At 39.1% G+C, this 18,260-nt stretch overlaps 1 protein-coding gene across 4 annotated transcripts in view; it reads right to left on the reverse strand.

The window, feature by feature from the left end:
* The window catches only part of eps15 (epidermal growth factor receptor pathway substrate 15), a 176,852-nt gene that overhangs the window by 76,534 nt on the left and 82,058 nt on the right, over positions 1 to 18,260 (reverse strand). For all 4 annotated transcript variants that reach the window (XM_041208187.1, XM_041208185.1, XM_041208183.1 and 1 more), the window contains one exon: positions 13,728 to 13,800. In XM_041208187.1, coding sequence (XP_041064121.1) covers positions 13,728 to 13,800 — 73 coding nt within the window. The remainder of the gene's footprint in view (positions 1 to 13,727; positions 13,801 to 18,260) is intronic.

Consider the following 18,260-nt stretch of genomic DNA (forward strand, 5'->3'; position numbering starts at 1 on the left):
AATGCACCTGAATTTCAGACTGAAATAGTTTTCTGGTGCAGCTATTTTAAAAAAACTGTAATTAAATCAATTTCTCTAAAAACAAACAACATCGTGAATCTTTTAAATAAATCATTCCACAGACTCCAAATTATGTAAAAACATTCTGACTGCATTGCATAAAGCTCATTATTTAATGTCCATCTATTTTAATGTAAATTTGCACAGAAGTTTCAATACTTTTCATGCAACTCAGAGCAAACAGGACTGAGACGCTGTAACTTATTTACAAAATATTTACATTATTTATATAGTTTAGTGCGCTAAATCATACTCATAGAGTCATAGAGGTCTACAGCATAGAAAAAGGCCCTTCGGCCCATCGAGTCTGGGCCAGTCAAACAAGTACCTAACTATTCTAATCCCATTTTCCAGCACTAGGTCCAGAGCCTTGTATGCCATGGCACTGCAAGTACACATCCAAATACTTCTTAAATGTTATGAGGGTTTCTGCCTCTACCACCCTCTCAGGCAGTGAGTTCCAGATTCCCACCACCCTCTGGGTGAAAAAATTCTTCCTCACATCCCCTCTAATCCTCCTGCCCCTTACCCTAAATCTATTCCCCCTGGTTATTGATTCCTCTACCAAGGGGAAAAGTTCCTTCCTGTCTACCCTATCCATGCCCCTCATAATTTTATACATCTCAATCATGTCCCCCCTCAATCTCCTCTGCTCCAGGGAAAATATCCCCAATCTATCCAATCTCTCCTCATAACTAACACTCTCCAGTCCAGGCAACATCCTGGTAAATCTCCTCTGCACTCTCTCTAGCGCAATCACATCCTTCCTATAATGCGGATTCCAGAACTGCACGCAATACTCTTGGTGTGGCCTAACCAGCGTTTTATACAGTTCAAGCATAACCTCCCTGCTCTTATATTCTATGCCTTGGCTAAGAAATGCAATGTCCTTTAATTTAATCCTCATTACAGAAGGAAGACTTAAATATTTAGTCATCTACTTTCACTCACTATATACATTCACAAAGAACTGAGTTACAGCTGATGGATAATCAAATATAATATGCAAAGGGTAATGAAGTCCATAAAGCATGTATAAGACATTTTGACAGGTGACTCTATTTCTGAATCAATTTGTATGTCGAGCTGTAAGTGGCACAGTTTAACATCAGTTACTAAGGTGTCCATCTATATTTCCAAATATCCAGCCAATAACAAAGAAAGCCTGCAGTGAGGCAAGCTATTTTTGAAAAAATAATTGAATATATTCAGATTTGAAATACTTATTTTGCATCCTTCACTCTGACAGTAGAAGTGCAGATATATGACATATATTTCTGATAAAGACAGCAATTACTAAAGAGTCTTAACAATATATGCACAGCTGAAGAACCACAAATTTTGATACGGAACATTCATTGTGATTAGATATCAATTTTATATATTAGGATCACTAAGTGGGCTGCAGCATTCCACTTCAAAATTCATTGAAAATTACCCTGTCAGATTTAGTCTATGAGTGAAAACACAATTTTCAAAGTGTCAACATTAATCTACAATACCAGTTACTACAATTTGTAACAGTGTTCTTAAAAGACTGATTGTGGACCTTTGACCACAGCATGTCACACTGGCAGATATGGCAGCAAACTCTGCCTTGATTGAATCTTTCTTCCACTTATCAACATGCCCTGATTCACTTCTCAAATTTACACTAGCTCTCTCCAATGTTGGCTGGAAAGTATTGTCAGTAGCATGGCCTACCTGCCTACGCTCTGCCTAACCATAATTTCTGGCCAGCTAGACCAGAGAGCCACTCCTCCACCACAAAGAACATTTCATACCCACTCTGGACATCTGATATCTAATCACCAACATAATTTTTGTGTTTTCCCTCTTCTACTTTGATTTTCCCCATCCTCTCTTATCTTTGCCCTCAACCTCACCTACTTGCCTCTTCTTCTCCACCCCTCTTCTGAACGAAATCCCCCTTTTTCTCAATTGTTCTTTTCTCTTCTCTTTACCTCTCCCCCTCCTCTCATTCTTGTTATCCACTACTCTCCCACCTTCCTCAATCTCTTTTTACCCCATCCCCTAATCCCACCAGCTTTTACCTCTTTTCTCTTCCTTTCCCACTGCTGTCCATTTATCTCCATCAATCCCATCAACCCCCAAATCTTCTAACTGTGCTTGAACTGAATGAGGCAGTCATAAGTCTCCGCGACACTCCACAACAAGATCAAATAATACAAATCAGATAGGAACAACATTATGGTGATGCCCACAGCAAGTCAGAGGCTATGCTGTCTCTCAGCAGTAACGTTAACATGAATGTGCCACAATATGATATCTCGCGACTAAAGTCTAGGCATCTGCTCCTACAAGTCCACATATCCATCCCCTCGCATTCTTGTGACGAATGCTTATCTAGCTTTAACGTTATATGTGATGCAAAAATTATGGCAACCACAGTGTGATGTAAGGTTTTAATAGATTACTAGCTTATCTGCAGTGTTGCTCAGGCAAATTAAAGGATACCCTGTTGATGCTTCAAGATGATAGAGAAGTGATTCCATGTAGATAAGAGGAATGTAATGGTAATAGGGAGTAGGGTTGGCATCTTGAGATTTGACAGATGTAGAATGATTTTGATGTGAAGGATTATGGCAAGCAGTCCATTGATCTGGGAATACTGCAAGGGAGGCTCTAGGCTCCAGGAGAATTATGAGAGGTGTTGGAACATGTGTCACTGGTGGGAGGCATGGGTGGAATTGCAGCAGAGAGGGGACACGTGGGTCTGGGGTTATTGTGATTGCCTGGAAACTGATAACAAAAGAGGGAAAACAGTACCTGTAAGATTTAAGGGGGAAGGGGCATAACTGAATAGGGGCTGGAGTTTTCATTCATCCTGCAATAAAGATTAAAATATTAAAAGCATTTTTTCCAGCAGTGAACTCAGCACCAGTTGTTAATTGATTAACCCACAGTATTGTACACTGGCATAAACAATCATAGTGCAGGGAAAGATTGCAGATGAGGGATTCAATTTGAAGATAGCCATCAGTTCAAGTGTGAGACTTGATGGGAACAATGGACGAAAAGGAGCTATGAGCATGTGCACAGACCTTGACACACAGGAGTTCAGTCACACCGCAGCTGGGAAGTCTAATAGCAAAAGTCAAAGTGATCAGGAATGGGAGACAGAATAGAGAAGACATGAGTCAGGATCTGGAAGGATAAGGGTTGCGTATGACATTCAGCCAGAGAGAAAGATATTTGCCTACATTAGAAGAAATTTGGGTATAAGATATCCAGTAATATTAAGAAGCAAGACTAGAAAGAATGACAGCAAAGCATCACAGAAACTGTAAATCCCATCCTACACTTTCACCACTAACCCACTGCTTGGCAAATCTGATCAGTTCACATAAGGGAGCAAGAGCCACAAGAATGCAGTAGGTGGTGCTAATCCAACTACACACTTATAGAAACTGTACAAAATGCCAACGTTGATTATCATGAATAAACAAAAGGCTACAACAGCAAAACCAATGCTACAGGCAAATGAGAAAGCTAATTTAAATATATTCAACATGTCCAAAATTTTGCTTGAAACAAGATCAGCTTTGTCATTAACTTAAGCTTGCTATTCTTTTAAGGAAATCATTTGAAACCCTCTGAATTTACAAAACAGTTGCCACAGGTACAGTAACCAGTGAATGAGACATTATTTAATGGACATATTAATATAATAACAGAGGCACGCTATCTAGAATTAAGTTCAGAATATGCAGTCACCATCCCAAATTACCATGACAGCATGATTGATGCGAATATCATAAACTTTGCAGTTTCCTCCTATGATCTTCAGCAAAAGATGTATTTGTGTTGTAGTACAAAGGGAAAATTGGATTTCAGCATCCATATTTAACCACTAGCATGCTTAATTTGTGGCTCGATTGCCTCATTACCAGAGGAATAGTATCAATGTCAATCCTTTCAATTGCCACAATTTCTTAACCTAAAACAAACTTTCAGGTGCAAAAAAAAAATTACAATTGCAGTCTCACTGCAAAGCTGCTTCACTTTGCACTGATGCTATGTAGTTCTCATATAAATCTGGAGTCAAAGGTAATGCACTGTCATGGTGAAACAGATGGAGGCGATTTCTTTGAAGGAATCTCTCTCCATTTTATTCTAATTTCCTTACTAGACTTGACACTCACTTAGTTCAACCATCAATCAACGAAGCTGATAGAAAATTGATTGACAGAGACAAAACAATAGAAACTATACAATGCTCCTGACAAACATAGGTACTGTCAAGTTACAGTCCACAAGAAACAAGGGAGACCATATTCTAGCACTGCAGGGAGTGCAGAAGAGCTGAGGTGAATTCCTAGTGTTGAAAACATGAGTTATTCGGAAAGAAACACCTAGAAAATAATTTATCAGGCAAACTCAGGTTTAGTTGAAGTACAAGATTCAGTAATTTCCTTTAGATGTAAACCAAATATATAACTGTTTGTGTTTTGAATAAATAAGCTCATAGGCATCCAAGAAGGTAAAAGGGTTAACAATTGATAATAACCCTAATTTTAAAAAACTGGAATTTTGATTCTTTTGTTTCTATACAACAAAATCTTATTGGGCATCAGAACTCATTTTCATAAAATACTTAATTTGAAATCTTGATAAACTAAACTTTCAAAATCTCTTAAAACTAAATTTTCAAAAAACTACTGCTGGAATATTTATTGGAATGTAAAAGCATCACAAATTTCTCAAGATAACTCACAGAGACATTTCTAGTATTTTCAATGGCAATCTTGTGAAAACTAAAAATGTGCAATTCGCCACTTGACACTAGAATAAAGCAATTTTAAAAAATGATGATAAATTGTCCAGAAGATACATATTTAAATGCATGATGGGATAACTTCTCAGCACTCTAATGTGTTGTGCTTTATAATGCAAGACATGGATTCACACCAGTCATTCCCTACATAACAAAGGGTATCCAACTCAGATGTGCCATCTATCATGCATGGAGATAATGAGCACTGGGATGTGCTTCTTCAGAGTGCAAGGGAAAATTCAGTGAGACAGCCACTTATCAATCCAGGAATAAATAACGTGTCTGTCTTGGCAGTTAGAGAAATGCATGATACAAGAAAACTTGCAAGAGGATAGTTGTGTTACTGAATTATCTTGGGTTTCATGAACATTAAAAAAAGTTGAAATTTTGAAAAAAAGCTTTAAAAACAAAATACTGCAAATGCTGGAAATCTAAAACAAAAACAGAAAATGCCAAAACATTTTAGGTCAGTTAGCCTCTGTAAAGAAAGCAAAAGAGGCCCGACTAGCGGAGCTGACACTCAACTAGGCCAACCATTACAGAGAAATGATCAAGAAAGCAGCTAGAATGTTGAATGATAGAGCTAATTCAAGTCAAAGGAAGCCATGAATAAAGTATACAGGGCTCATATCAGACCACATCACACGTACTGTGTCAAGTTCCAAACAAGAACACAGATTCTAGTATTGGAAGCATTGCAGAGAAGGGTCATTAGGCTGATACTAAAGTCAAATATCTGAGTTATTGGGAAAGACTTCTGAAATTTGGGTTTTTCAGGAGCATCCAGAGTGAGGAGTTCACCAACCCCTACTTCATTCCCTAATGCGACACTCCACAGTTTCCCTGCCCCGAAGAATGAGTGGCCGCACTGAAACTTACAAAGTTCTTATAGGTGTGACAGGGTGGATGTCGATAGATGTTTCCCCTGGCTAGTGAGTCTAAAACATAATCTCAGGATAAGGGGTAGGCCATTTAATGCTGAGATGAGGAAGAATTTCTTCACTAGGAAGGTGGTAAATCTTTGGAATTCTCTACCGCAGAAGGCTGTGTAAGTTCAATCATTGAGCAAGTTCAAAACAAAAATTGATAGATTTCTAGAGGCTAAGAACATCAAGGGATTTGGAGATAGGGAAGTTGGCATTGTGGTAGATTATCAGCCTTAATCTAATTGAATGGAAGAGCAGGCACAACGGGTTGAATGGCATATTCCTGTTCCTATGTGATCTTATGGAGGTTTACTAGGTAGTTTATAATATGGAAAGGTAGATTCTATTGGATGGATGAACTAAAATGGAGCAAATTACCTTTTTCCATCTGTAATTATATTGTAGCAAATACAATGCACACCCTTTGAAATAGGGAGGGAATGATCCCAACTAGCTGACCACTCAAAACAAATTGCACCTGAAAGAAAGCCCTGAATAAAAGCTCACGGCCAAGAATACTGTTTCAAGCTTAAGATTAAATAAGTTCTACTCTTTTATATTATATTGTATCTTAAAATTTTCTGCCTTGGGATCACAGTTCAGTTTGCTTTGATACGAATCTGAGGCTTTATAATTATTTAAACTGCTTTAAACTCTCTTTTAATTTAAGGTAAAACAGGATGTTCTAGAATGGGGGATGGTGAAATCATATTGAACTTAGCCTAAAGACAGACTTGAGCGATTTGGTTATCCTGAGGACAGAGACCCTTAGAAATTCAAGTCCCAGTTTTCATACCGCGAGTCAAAAGAGGGGCAGGTGTCCTTTTTAGGATACAGACTCTCAAAGAGACAGAGAGACCTGGAGAGGAAGACTGAAAACAGCTGCTGCTATGCCAAGCAGAGGGAAAGACTGCATTCGGCTTCACCCCCAAGGAGAATGCAGAATACAGAAGCTGACTAACCTCAGTGTTTTGGAATTTTCTGTTTTTCTTTCAGTTTTACAATCTACATCAATGATTTGGATGAAGGGGCTGAATGTATGGTAGCCAAATTTGCCGATGACACCAAGATAGGTAGGAAGGTAAGTTGTCAAGAGAAGGTAGAGAGTCTGCAAGAGGATAAAGATAGGTTAGGTGAGTGGCCAAAACGTTGGAAATGTGAACTTGTCTGCTTTGGCAGGAAGAACTAAAAAGCAGTATACTATTTAAATGGAGAGAGATTGCAGAACTCGATGATACATAGGGATCTGGATGCTCTGGTACATAAATCACAAAACATTAGTATGCAGGTACAGTAAGTGATTAGGAAGGCAAATGGAATGTTGGCTTTTATTGCAAGCGGAATAGAATATAAAAATAGGGAAGTTTTAATGAAGCTAGACAGGGCCTTGGGGAGACCACATCTGGAATACTGTGTACAGTTTTGGTCTCCTTATTTGAAAAAAAGATATAATTGCATTAAAAACAGTACAGAGAAGGTTCACTCAACTCATCCCTGGGATAAAGGGTTTATCGTTTGAAGAAAGGTTGAACAGATTGGGCCTATACCGATTGGAGTTTAGAAGAACAAGAGGCAATCTTATTGAAACATACAGGATCCTAAGGGGACTTGACAGGGTAGATGCCAGGAGGATGTTTCCACTTGTAGGGGAGACTAGAACTAGGGTACGCAGTTTAAGAATAAGAGGTTTCCCTTTTAAGACTGAGATGAGGAGAATTTTTTTCTGTCAGTGTCATTAGTATGTGGAATTCTCTTCCCCAGAGAGCAGCGAAGGCTGGGTCATTGAATTTATTCAAGGCAGAGTTAGACAGACATTTTTGGTAGACAAGAGTCAAGGCTTATGGGGGGAAATCAGGAAAATGGAGTTGAGGCCACAACCAGTTCAACCATGAATTTATTGAATGGCGGAGCAAGCTCAAAGGGCCAAATGGACTACTTCTGCTCCTAAGTTCTATGTTCATAAGAGAACTGATTCGCTGTTGAAGAGATGAGAATTGTACAAATTTAAAGAGGTTCGATGATACTCAGGAGATTGAATGAAGAGACTTTCAAAGTACACTGGACAACTCGGCCTGGAGGAGCAGGGCAACGAGAGCCTGCTGAATAGCTGGGATGAGTTTGGAACTCCATCTACAAGGCTACATATCTGCTGAGAATGTGGCTTCCAGGGCTCAACAAAACAGATACAGGAAGAATGTTTCCCTGGCTGGGGAGTCTAGAACCAGGGGATGCAGTCCCAGAATAAGAGGTGGGTCATTTAGGACTGAGATGAGGAGGAATTTCTTCACTCAGAGGGTACTAAATATTTGGCATTCTCTACTTCAGAAGGCTGTGGAGTTCAGTCATTGAGTATGTTCAAGACAGAGATCGATAGATTTATAGCTATTAAAGACGTCAAGGGATATGGAAATAATGCAGGAAAATAGTGTTGAGGTAGAAGATCAGCCATGTTCTAATTGAATGGTGGAGCAGACCCCCGGGACTGAAGGCTTACTCCTGCTCCTACTTCCTATGTACAGACAAGACATAGGGCTTTTGGTTGTGTTAATTAGTTAATGGGGAAGCACCCTTTCTGTAGTTTAGTGTATTTGTTGCCTACTAAGTCATGTTTAGTTGGTATTGATTTCAGTTTGTTACAGTAAAAGTCTTAAAACAAGAAATCTTGTTGTGCAATTCCTTACTGGGAAATTCATGTCTTTTTAAAAGCTATCGGTCTCTACAGGGATCGTAACAGTTTTTTTGTGAAAATTTAAACTCGATGGCTTCATGCGAGGCATACAAAAAGTAAATACAATATTAGTTCTGCCGACTTCTTCTCCCATCCACTTCAGGGCGAATCTTCCAGTGTCCTTAAAGCTCTACAGGTCCTGTCTCTTTAACCAGAGAATGAGCTCCCACCAGCAGCTGGCCTGGTGGCTAATGGGGAACAACTTTGTCCCCTGCTGTTCTCAGCAGCTGCTATTTTCCTGTCTGTTTCTCTCTCCCAGACTCACTCACTCTCTATACAGGGTGTCTGGGTCAGTAAATCTTCCCGCAGCAAGGCCAGCTGCTCCTTCTTGTGTTCAGGTGTGGAAGTTGGCACTTTAGCAGGGTATGGTGGTGTTGTGGTAATGTCACTGGACTAGTGATCCATAGGCCCAGGCTAATGCTCTAGGAACATAAGTTCAAATCCAACCAGGGCAGCTGGTAAAATTTAAATTCAATAAATAAAAATCTGGAATATAAAACTAGCCTCGTTAATGGTGACCATAACAACAATCATTGATTGTTACATCTAGTTCACTAATGTCCTTTAGGGAAAGAAATCTGCCAGCCTTACCAGGACTAGCCAATATGTGACTCCAGATACACCGCAATGTGGGTGACTCTTAACTACCCTCTGAAATGGTCTCACAAGCCACTCAGTTCAAGGGCAATTAGGGATGGGCAAGTGACACCCACAGCCAAAGAAAGAAGAAAAACAAACTTGAGTATCAGTAGGACTTGCCTTGGGTCCCCGTTCCTCATGGCAATCAAGTCACATAGATTTATCACCGGCAGAACTAGTATGAGGTCACTACTCCATTGTACCCTGAATTAAAAGAGATAGTTTAAAACATAACCATCTTATAAAACCTCACACTCCTACAAGAAAAATGGGATTGGAACTTGCAATGGTAGTGGTGCAGTGGTGGCACTATCACTTTGGAGTCAGAATATACTGGGTGCAAGCCCCATTCTAAAGACTTCATCACTATTGGAAGTGTCACTTTTCAGGTGAGACATTAATCTGAGGCCCCATCTGTCCACTTGGATGGATGTAAAGGCATTATCTCATGGCACTATCTGTAGAGCAACAAAACCCTTCCTAGTCAACATTTATTCCTCAACCAGGATCATTAAAACAAATAATCTTGTCATTTATGTCACTGCTGTTCATGGAACCGTGCTGTGTGAAGATTAGCTACTGCATTCCTTAAGTTATAAAAATGACTACACTTCTATAGCTAATTTATTGGATGTGAAGTGCTTTGGGATGTAAATGCAGCTCTATTTTTCTTTGCTTTTAGTAGATATGCCAGACCTCTACAGTTCTTGTTGGCACAGAAAGCTGTTTTCTACCTCACCACATGAATGGGGGCAATGATGTCTGCACTAGAAGCAGGCAGTTGTCGGCTATACACTGCATCTCTCTCTTGCATATTTATTTAAATAAAACTTTAGTTCACATCCTTTACACTTCAAAGTTCAGGTGCAAGATACCTTTTTTTAAAAAAAAGCCAGTGATCTGGAGCTTAAATGTACAAGCAATTTACTAAGCTGTAATTGATCTCAGCTACAATTACAGGCAGCCACAAGTACTTGGATTCCCACATGGAATACCTGAGCAATTAATTTAGCAACTGAATGTCACAACCATACTTTGAATTCCAAACTATTCATGAGAAACGATATATAACATTCACAAGTATGTACAAGGATATATTTCTTCCTTTCCTCATACTGCCCTGCACCATGCACCTTCCTGACTAAGAGGATGGAGTAAGCAACTGGTCTCTTCAATTTTGAATAAATGCAAAATTCTACGGATTCTGGAAATCTGAAATAAAAACAGAAAGTGCTAGAGATACTCAGCAGGTCTGGCAGCATCCATGGAGAGAGAAACAGAGTTAACATTTCGAGTCACTCTGATTCTTCTTCAGAACTCTGAAGAATTTCTGACAAAGAGTAATATTCGACTTAAAATGTAACCTGGGAGTAATTTTCTTACATTGTGTGAAAATATCTGGTCTCTGTTTCATAACTCGTCGTTACCATAGGTGTCAGGTACAAATCGACCTTTGAATTCTCCAAAAACAGAGGTCGACTTATATGCTGAGTATAAAATGTGAATGAAAACATAACACCATTAACTTAAATTGCATTAATATGACACGGTTTTTTGAATAAATTAATTGTACAATGAAGGGGTGTTAAAACCCATCAAATTCATTGTGTTCAGCATCTGATGCAAAGAGTTCATCCAATTCATTCTGAGTCACTTTGGCTATGATAGTATTAGAAGGATCCCACACTGAATCAGATGTGGCGCTCTCAATTTCAGAATCATCCCTCCACAAATCATCATCTTCTCCTTCCATTCAATTAGATATTCCACATTTTTTGAACGTGGAATGATGATAGTTTGTGCACTAATAACATCTCAGAATTTGGTGACGAAACTACAAAACATCAAGCGGGCCAGCACACATATTTCCATTCTTTGTGAAGGTTTTTTCTCCAGCAACCATCCACCTATTCCATTCAGCATGAACATGATCCTTGAATGCCTTGTTGAAGCACAATCCAAAGGTTGAACTACGGACGCTGGACTCCCTGATAGGACTGCAACGTGGGTGCTATTTATTCACCAGCGCCTCTTGACCTCATTAGTTATATGAGACCCGAACATGTCCCATAGTAATAAGCCACATTCTTTATGTAGACCACTAGACGCTTATTCCACACATGATCAATCCATAACTTCACTCCATCCTCATACATTCAACCACTGTCATAAGCATGCACAAAAATTGCAGGGAACTTGATTTTCGGCATGGTTTTACATTTGAAAATTATCATAGGGTTTAATTTCATTCCAACAGCCATGCAGGCTAATGCCACCGTGAATCTTGTCTTCTTATGCCCTGTTGTTTTCATTAGAATGTTTTCAAACCTTCCACTCCACAGTGCAATTGCTAGGTATATTGAAAACCATGGGCAGTTCATCCAAATTTTCAATGTGGCTTTATGGGTACTCATGTTTTTGCAGTTGTCTGTTGGTGATTCACTGGAATCTAGTAATTTTGACATTAAGGTCTTTTGATAGCTTCTGAGTGATCTTGGTCTCCTGCTGCAACACAAGACATTTTTGTTTCGTAAAGTGGCTACACCAACTAGCTGTTGCTCTGAAATCTTTGCTGGAATCAGGATTTGAATTGGCCAACTTAGGTGAGTATTGCATTATTACTATATTATTGCTTTACATTTTTGGTGATGATAAAACCATTCTGATGATTTTAGAGGACCCATTCTGATACATGCTTCTCAAGATTAGGCCAGTAGATGGTCCCTGTTCTCATAGTGCATTTGGTCTTAGGCATCCTCTTCAGAGCAGATTCCTTTTTCTTCCATTTTCACATCAGTTTCTAACTACCAAATTCCCTCACTGCAGCAGTTTTTGACGGGTTAACAAATGTTGCAACTTTTAGCTTGAAACCAGCTTCATACTTCATTCATTTTTATGGAAGATTCATTTCTCTTCATCATTCACCACACAGGGTCTGCTGGACATCTTCACAACACAGCCCATATTGCCTACTTGATCCCTCGCACCCAGTTATAAGGTAAGTAAAACTTATATGTGTGAGATGAAAAATTGACACTGACTACAAACTTGAGTATAGCATGACTGAAAAAGTGACTTGTATGCCAAGTATATGCAAAAACACGATTTTTGAGGTAATCTTATATGCTGGATCAATTTGTATGTCACAATCTATATTACAGTGTATTTAAAACAGAACAATTATGTACATTCAAACCACTTGGGCAACCGACTTGACAAAACAGACAGAAGCTCTTTAAGTGACCTAACATTATTCCACCATCAATCAAATTTAATGATTATCACTATGTTACTTGGTATTTCCTTTACCTACTGTAACAGTTGAAGAAATATGTTGCCTTTGCAGCAGTGACAAGTGGTGCTATTTTCTACAGCTTACCCTGTCCATCACTGCATATTTTTCAAAATATACAGTAAGAAACAAAATATCAAAATTAAAATCAAATATTATTTCTACCTATCTAGATCGCAATGATAAACAATAATAAAAAAAGGCAAGCACATCAAAGTTGGTGCGCATCCAAACAAAAATATAGCACAAGATAAAAGAAAACAGAAAAAAGCAGGATGGCAAATTAAAAACTGTACTAATTTCTGTAGCTATAATGTTATGCTGCAAACCTCAAAAGATTAGCATGCTACAGAAAGAAAATTAATAATATTTGCTTACTGACCTCCTAAAATGTTATCACAGGTAGAATGTGCCGATTTATTTTGATCTAAATGCCACAACATAACATGAATACTGATACATTTTATGAATGAGCCATGATGTCATGCCATTGTAATCATGTATGGTGCTGATGTTATAATGTTCTGTCTCTATTACCCGGGGAGAGGATTTCAGAGCAAGACATTAGATCTAATCATGATGGTTATGAATATCTGCTAAGGTTATATTAAAAGCTGGCAAAACAAAAGTAGACAGTTTGTTCTCTACCATCATCTGTCCAGTTAAGCTAATTCCTCCATCAAGGCCGCCTAGCAACGAGGGCAAATACAACTTGCAATTTGAAGAAACTGCCGTCTAAATTCTGTACTGATCAATTTACAGGCACGGCTGCAAGCACCCTGGGACTGGATGGACTAAGTCACAAGGAATATGATTAGCAGCGTTAGGCAATAAATTAAATATCAAATCTGTGTATCAACATCTTAGGCAAAAATATGTACAACATAATGTTTAAGTGTAAAAGGTCTTTTTACTTCAGACTAATCTTGTGCAAACTAAAATGGCATTGTGCTAAAAATGGTTCTTTATTTTCAGTCACATATTTTCAAACACTGCTTAACAGATTTTAAATTGTCTATCAGTAAATGTAATACAAAACTATGACAAGTATATTTTGTCCAACGGTAATACAATTTTGCTATTATGAAAAATAGCTACTGCGTGCCTTCAGTAAAATTCTGCATGATGTAACTGACTGATACTGTGATTAAAATCTTTCACTGTTAGTAAAACTGGCAAAATCTCAGCTCTTGAAAAATAGCCAGAAAAATACAGCAAGGACAAGATGACTTTGCAGGTGCTGATCCTTTAATTAAAAAATAAACTGCTGCAATTAACACTCACCTGGACCTCACTCGTTCGCTGCTTTATGGCCTCCTCCTTTTCTTTGATTTCCACTTCCACACTGCTTTTCTCCCTGGAAGACCAGCAGACAAGGCAGGTATATTTAAGGACATCGGCGACAACAGGAACAGCCAACCAGCTCCCAAACCCTGACTCGCCCTTCAAATGCATCTTCAGACAGCGAGCTAATGCTTGAAGGTCCTGGTTTGGATTTCAGTATACCTTGTTTTAAACTATGAGCAGAAAGCCAAATTTCAGTGAAGAATGAAAATGTCTGCTCTCAGAAGTGGGTTTTGTAAAACACAGAGGCAAAAATCAATGAGACGTTTTTTCACCACAAATGTCACTGTTGCTAGGGAGCTGTCAGCTAATCAAAACTAGAGTTTAGAGGAAGAGGAGGGGCTAAAGATCATCCCACCATTAAATAACATTATTATTCACTGTTAAAACACTAAATTTTAAACTACGTGTTATACACACACTTTTGCTGATGCCAATAAATTAATATAGGGTACAATGTACTTTTACTATTAATCTGCTTTTAAAAAAAAACAAAAATGACCTTCAGAATATGACAAAATGAAACATTTCTGCATTATTTCCTTTTTAATAACTGATATTGACCAGACAAAATCAGCACTTTATTGAAAGTCCTAAATTGGTAGACAGTTAAAGTATACAACATACACAAATAATTGGCATTGTGGCTTTCATGCACTGTATATTAATTCCTCCACCTATACCTATAATGTGGGAATTTCAAACAGGATAATATTGGCATGATTTCATTTAGAAATATGTCCCCAATGCACAGACATGGCTGACGATTATTTTTTGACCTATCAGTTATCATTCCTATCTCACAACACATTTTTTCATCTTCCACCTCCCAACTCCCCCGCAAACGCCCCCCCCACCGCCACGCCAACACCAATAACCTGATAGTTTTCAGACTCACCGTTCGTTGGATGGAGAGCGATGCCGTGGAGATTTCAAACAATCTCTTACCACTCGCATCATCTTTACAGCACATTCTGATTCATTCTAACTTGGCACTGACCTTAACATTACAAACATGGGGTTCAAAATCAAATGCAGATCCACTGAGTGCTGAGAGTGAATCCTACAACTGCAGACCTGCATGGTATAATCAGCAAAGGCTGATGTTCTCCAACAGCTGCAAGCCTGCCCTTCCTCACCGTGTATGCAGACAAGGGTTTCGGATTCTACAGAATCAGTTCAGGTACCAGGAAATAGCAGTCACGTGAAAAATTCCCCAGCCTGAGAGACTCTCCACGCTGGATTTAATTAATCATTCATTTCATTCACTATTCATAGGGTGGTGTTGGAGGAGGGGTGGGGGGGTAGCAGGAGGAGATTTTGAGGGATCTTCTCACAAGATGCCTGATTGGGCTTTTAGAATAGTTTAAATAGACAATTCCCTGTGTGCATCCCTGTTTAATTACACTACAAGTGCTGCTTGCTGAGGAAACTGAATATATAAATAGCAGGAGGCTACCAACCCTGTGTGGCAGTGCATGAGGGTGACTTATACTAGCCAAGGCAGCAGAAGAGTGAGGAAACAAACAGGTCAATTGAAGGAGGTTATGAGTCAATAAGAATAAATTAAAGACTGTTTACTAAGTACAGGAAACAAAATGGAAGTACAGGTACTAAATTAAGGTCTCAGGTCTATTTTAGTCACTATTAAATCAATGCATTAGCATTCATTCACAAATCTTGAGTTCCACATGCAAATTTTACTTATGATTATCTTAAAGCCTCTGGTTTAGAGACTGTCACAGGGCTTACAAACCATTTATCTTTAGGTTCTAGACTCTGATGTGCACTCAACAAAGCTCTTTAGAATTTGTTCAAGTCGTAAACATGATCTGATGGTTTAAACTTGAATTGATGTTCCATACATTATTGACTATGGCAGTTAAAGATTTTCCTGGACAATTCATCCATCAGTTGTCAAATCAAAATGATGAGGGTAATAATTATGTAGATCCTCACAATTAAATTACAATTAATTAGTGTTTCAATAAAACAATCGGTCTACAAAGTTGACTTTAGATGAACCATCAGTCAGTTAAGAACAGTAAATTTTAATTTATTTTAAAAAGGTAATAATTAGTATCATCAACTTAAGTATTTTAGATCGATCATATGTCACAATTTTCAGTTGGAAGAATTTACTCGAATTTACAGGAAGCAATTCAACAACAGCTTATATTTAAATAGTGCCTTTAACATAATGAACTGTCTCAAGGTGCTTCATAGGAGCATTATAAAACAAAATATGACACCAAGATACATAAGGAGATATTGGGTCAGATGACCAAAAGCTTGGTCAAAGAGGTAAGTTTTTAAAAATGTCTTAAAGGGGGAAAGCGAGGTAGAGAGGTGGAGAGGTGTAGGGAGGGCATTTCAGAGCTTGGGGCCTAGGCAACTGAAGGCATAGCCACCAATGGTGCAGCAATTATGGCTGGGAATGCACAAGAAGCCAGAATTAGAGGAGCACAATTATCTCATAGGATTATAGGGCTAGGGGAGATTACAGAAATAGGGAGGGGCAAGGACATGAAAGGCTTTGAAAACAACTATGAGAATTCAATAAAACAGATAAATACTACATGTCAGAAAGGAAAGCAATGTATTCTTGCTTCAGTTGAAGTTCTAAAGGCCTTTATTTACAGTACCCTGTCCAAATCCCGAGGAATTCACACCATTACATTAACAGTATGTCATTACTCCTTTCATTAAGGGGCACTGCAGCCTAACCTCAATATTTTACAGTGATTAAATAATTAATGGCTAACATTTTCAAGAGACAGGATTACATTTTTTTAATCATTTCTCATTAGTTCTGTAATAAATATCAAAGCAGTGACAAACCTGGCAGATTCATAATTTTACTTCAAAAGATTTAGTTATGGATTTTTGAAACAAATCAGCCTGAGGTTAGGAAAACCACTCAAGAATCATCAGATTACAGTTAATGCAGTACTTTCAGCTTGCCTGCAGCAAATAATGAACCCAAATTTAGAAATATATGTGAAGCTGAAGTATAGCATACAAATGCAACTTTTCATTCTGAGTTTAAAAAAAACTTTTTTCCCAATTAATTCCTGAAGGTGCTCTTGCATTGTACAGTTCTCTGAAACAATATCCTGGAAGCCATTTTTATTGTGCAAACTTCAACGGCAAATATCACTAGGCTATGTAACTGCAGAAGGCTTCATAGTTAAGCCAAACCGTGTCCTCACCGAGCGTCTGCATGCACACCTCAACAAGGGAGAAAAGCACGGTGATCAAAAACAAGAAACACAATTCATTTTTCACTCCCCAACTAATGACAGCTGAAAACAAATTGCATCACCCTTGCAGATCAGCTACTTCAGCAGAGACTGGGGAATGAACCCAGGGAGTGAGGGTAGCCTTCAAGTGAGGGAAAATTTATAAATTTAAAGATCAAATTCAAGGCCAAGTTGCAGTGTAGCAATTTGAGGAAAGAAAAACAGAGCATAACAGGGAGGGACATAGAGGCCAATAGTAATAGTGCATCATAGTCATAGAGTCATAGAGGTCTACAGCATAGAAAAAGGCCTTTCAGCCTATCAAGTTTGCACCAGTCAAACAAGTACTTAACTATTCTAATCCCATTTTCCAGCACTAGGCCCATAGCCTTGTATACCATGGCATCACAAGTACAAATCCAAATACTTCCTAAATGTTATGAGGGTTTCTGCTTCGACCACTCTTTCAGGCACTGAGTTCCAGATTCCCACCACCCTCTGGGTGAAAAATTTTTTCCTCACATCCCCTCTAATTCTCCTGCCCCTTATCTTAAATCTATGCCCCCTGGTTATTGATCCCTCTACCAAGGGGAAAGGTTCCTTACTGTCTTACAGCTACCTCGACTACAGCTCCTCACACCCTGCTTCCTGTAAGGACTCCATCCCATTCTCTCAGTTCCTTCGCCTCCGTCGCATCTGTTCCGATGATGCCACCTTCAAAAACAGTTCCTCTGACATGTCCTCCTTCTTCCTTAACCGAGGCTTTCCACCCACGGTCGTTGACAGGGCCCTCAACTGTGTCCAGCCCATCTCCCGCGCATCCGCCCTCACTCCTTCTCCTCCCTCCCAGAAACATGATAGGGGCCCCCTTGTCCTCACTTATCACCCCACCAGTCTCCGCATTCAAAGGATCATCCTCCGCCATTTCCGCCAACTCCAGCATGATGCCACCACAAAACACTTCTTCCCTTCACCCCCCCTATCGGCATTCCGTAGGTATCGCGCCCTCCGGGACACCCTGGTCCACTCCTCCATCACCTCCTACTCCTCAACCCCCTCCTATGGCACCACCCCATGCCCACGCAAAAGATGAAACACCTGCCCCTTCACTTCCTCTCTCCTCACCGTCCAAGGGCCCAAACACTCCTTTCAAGTGAAGCAGCATTTCACTTGCATTTCCCCCAACTTAGTCTACTGCATTCGTTGCTCCCAATGTGGTCTCCTCTACATT

Source organism: Carcharodon carcharias, chromosome 16 (genome assembly GCF_017639515.1).
Source record: "Carcharodon carcharias isolate sCarCar2 chromosome 16, sCarCar2.pri, whole genome shotgun sequence".
In the NCBI taxonomy this organism is placed as follows: domain Eukaryota; kingdom Metazoa; phylum Chordata; class Chondrichthyes; order Lamniformes; family Lamnidae; genus Carcharodon; species Carcharodon carcharias.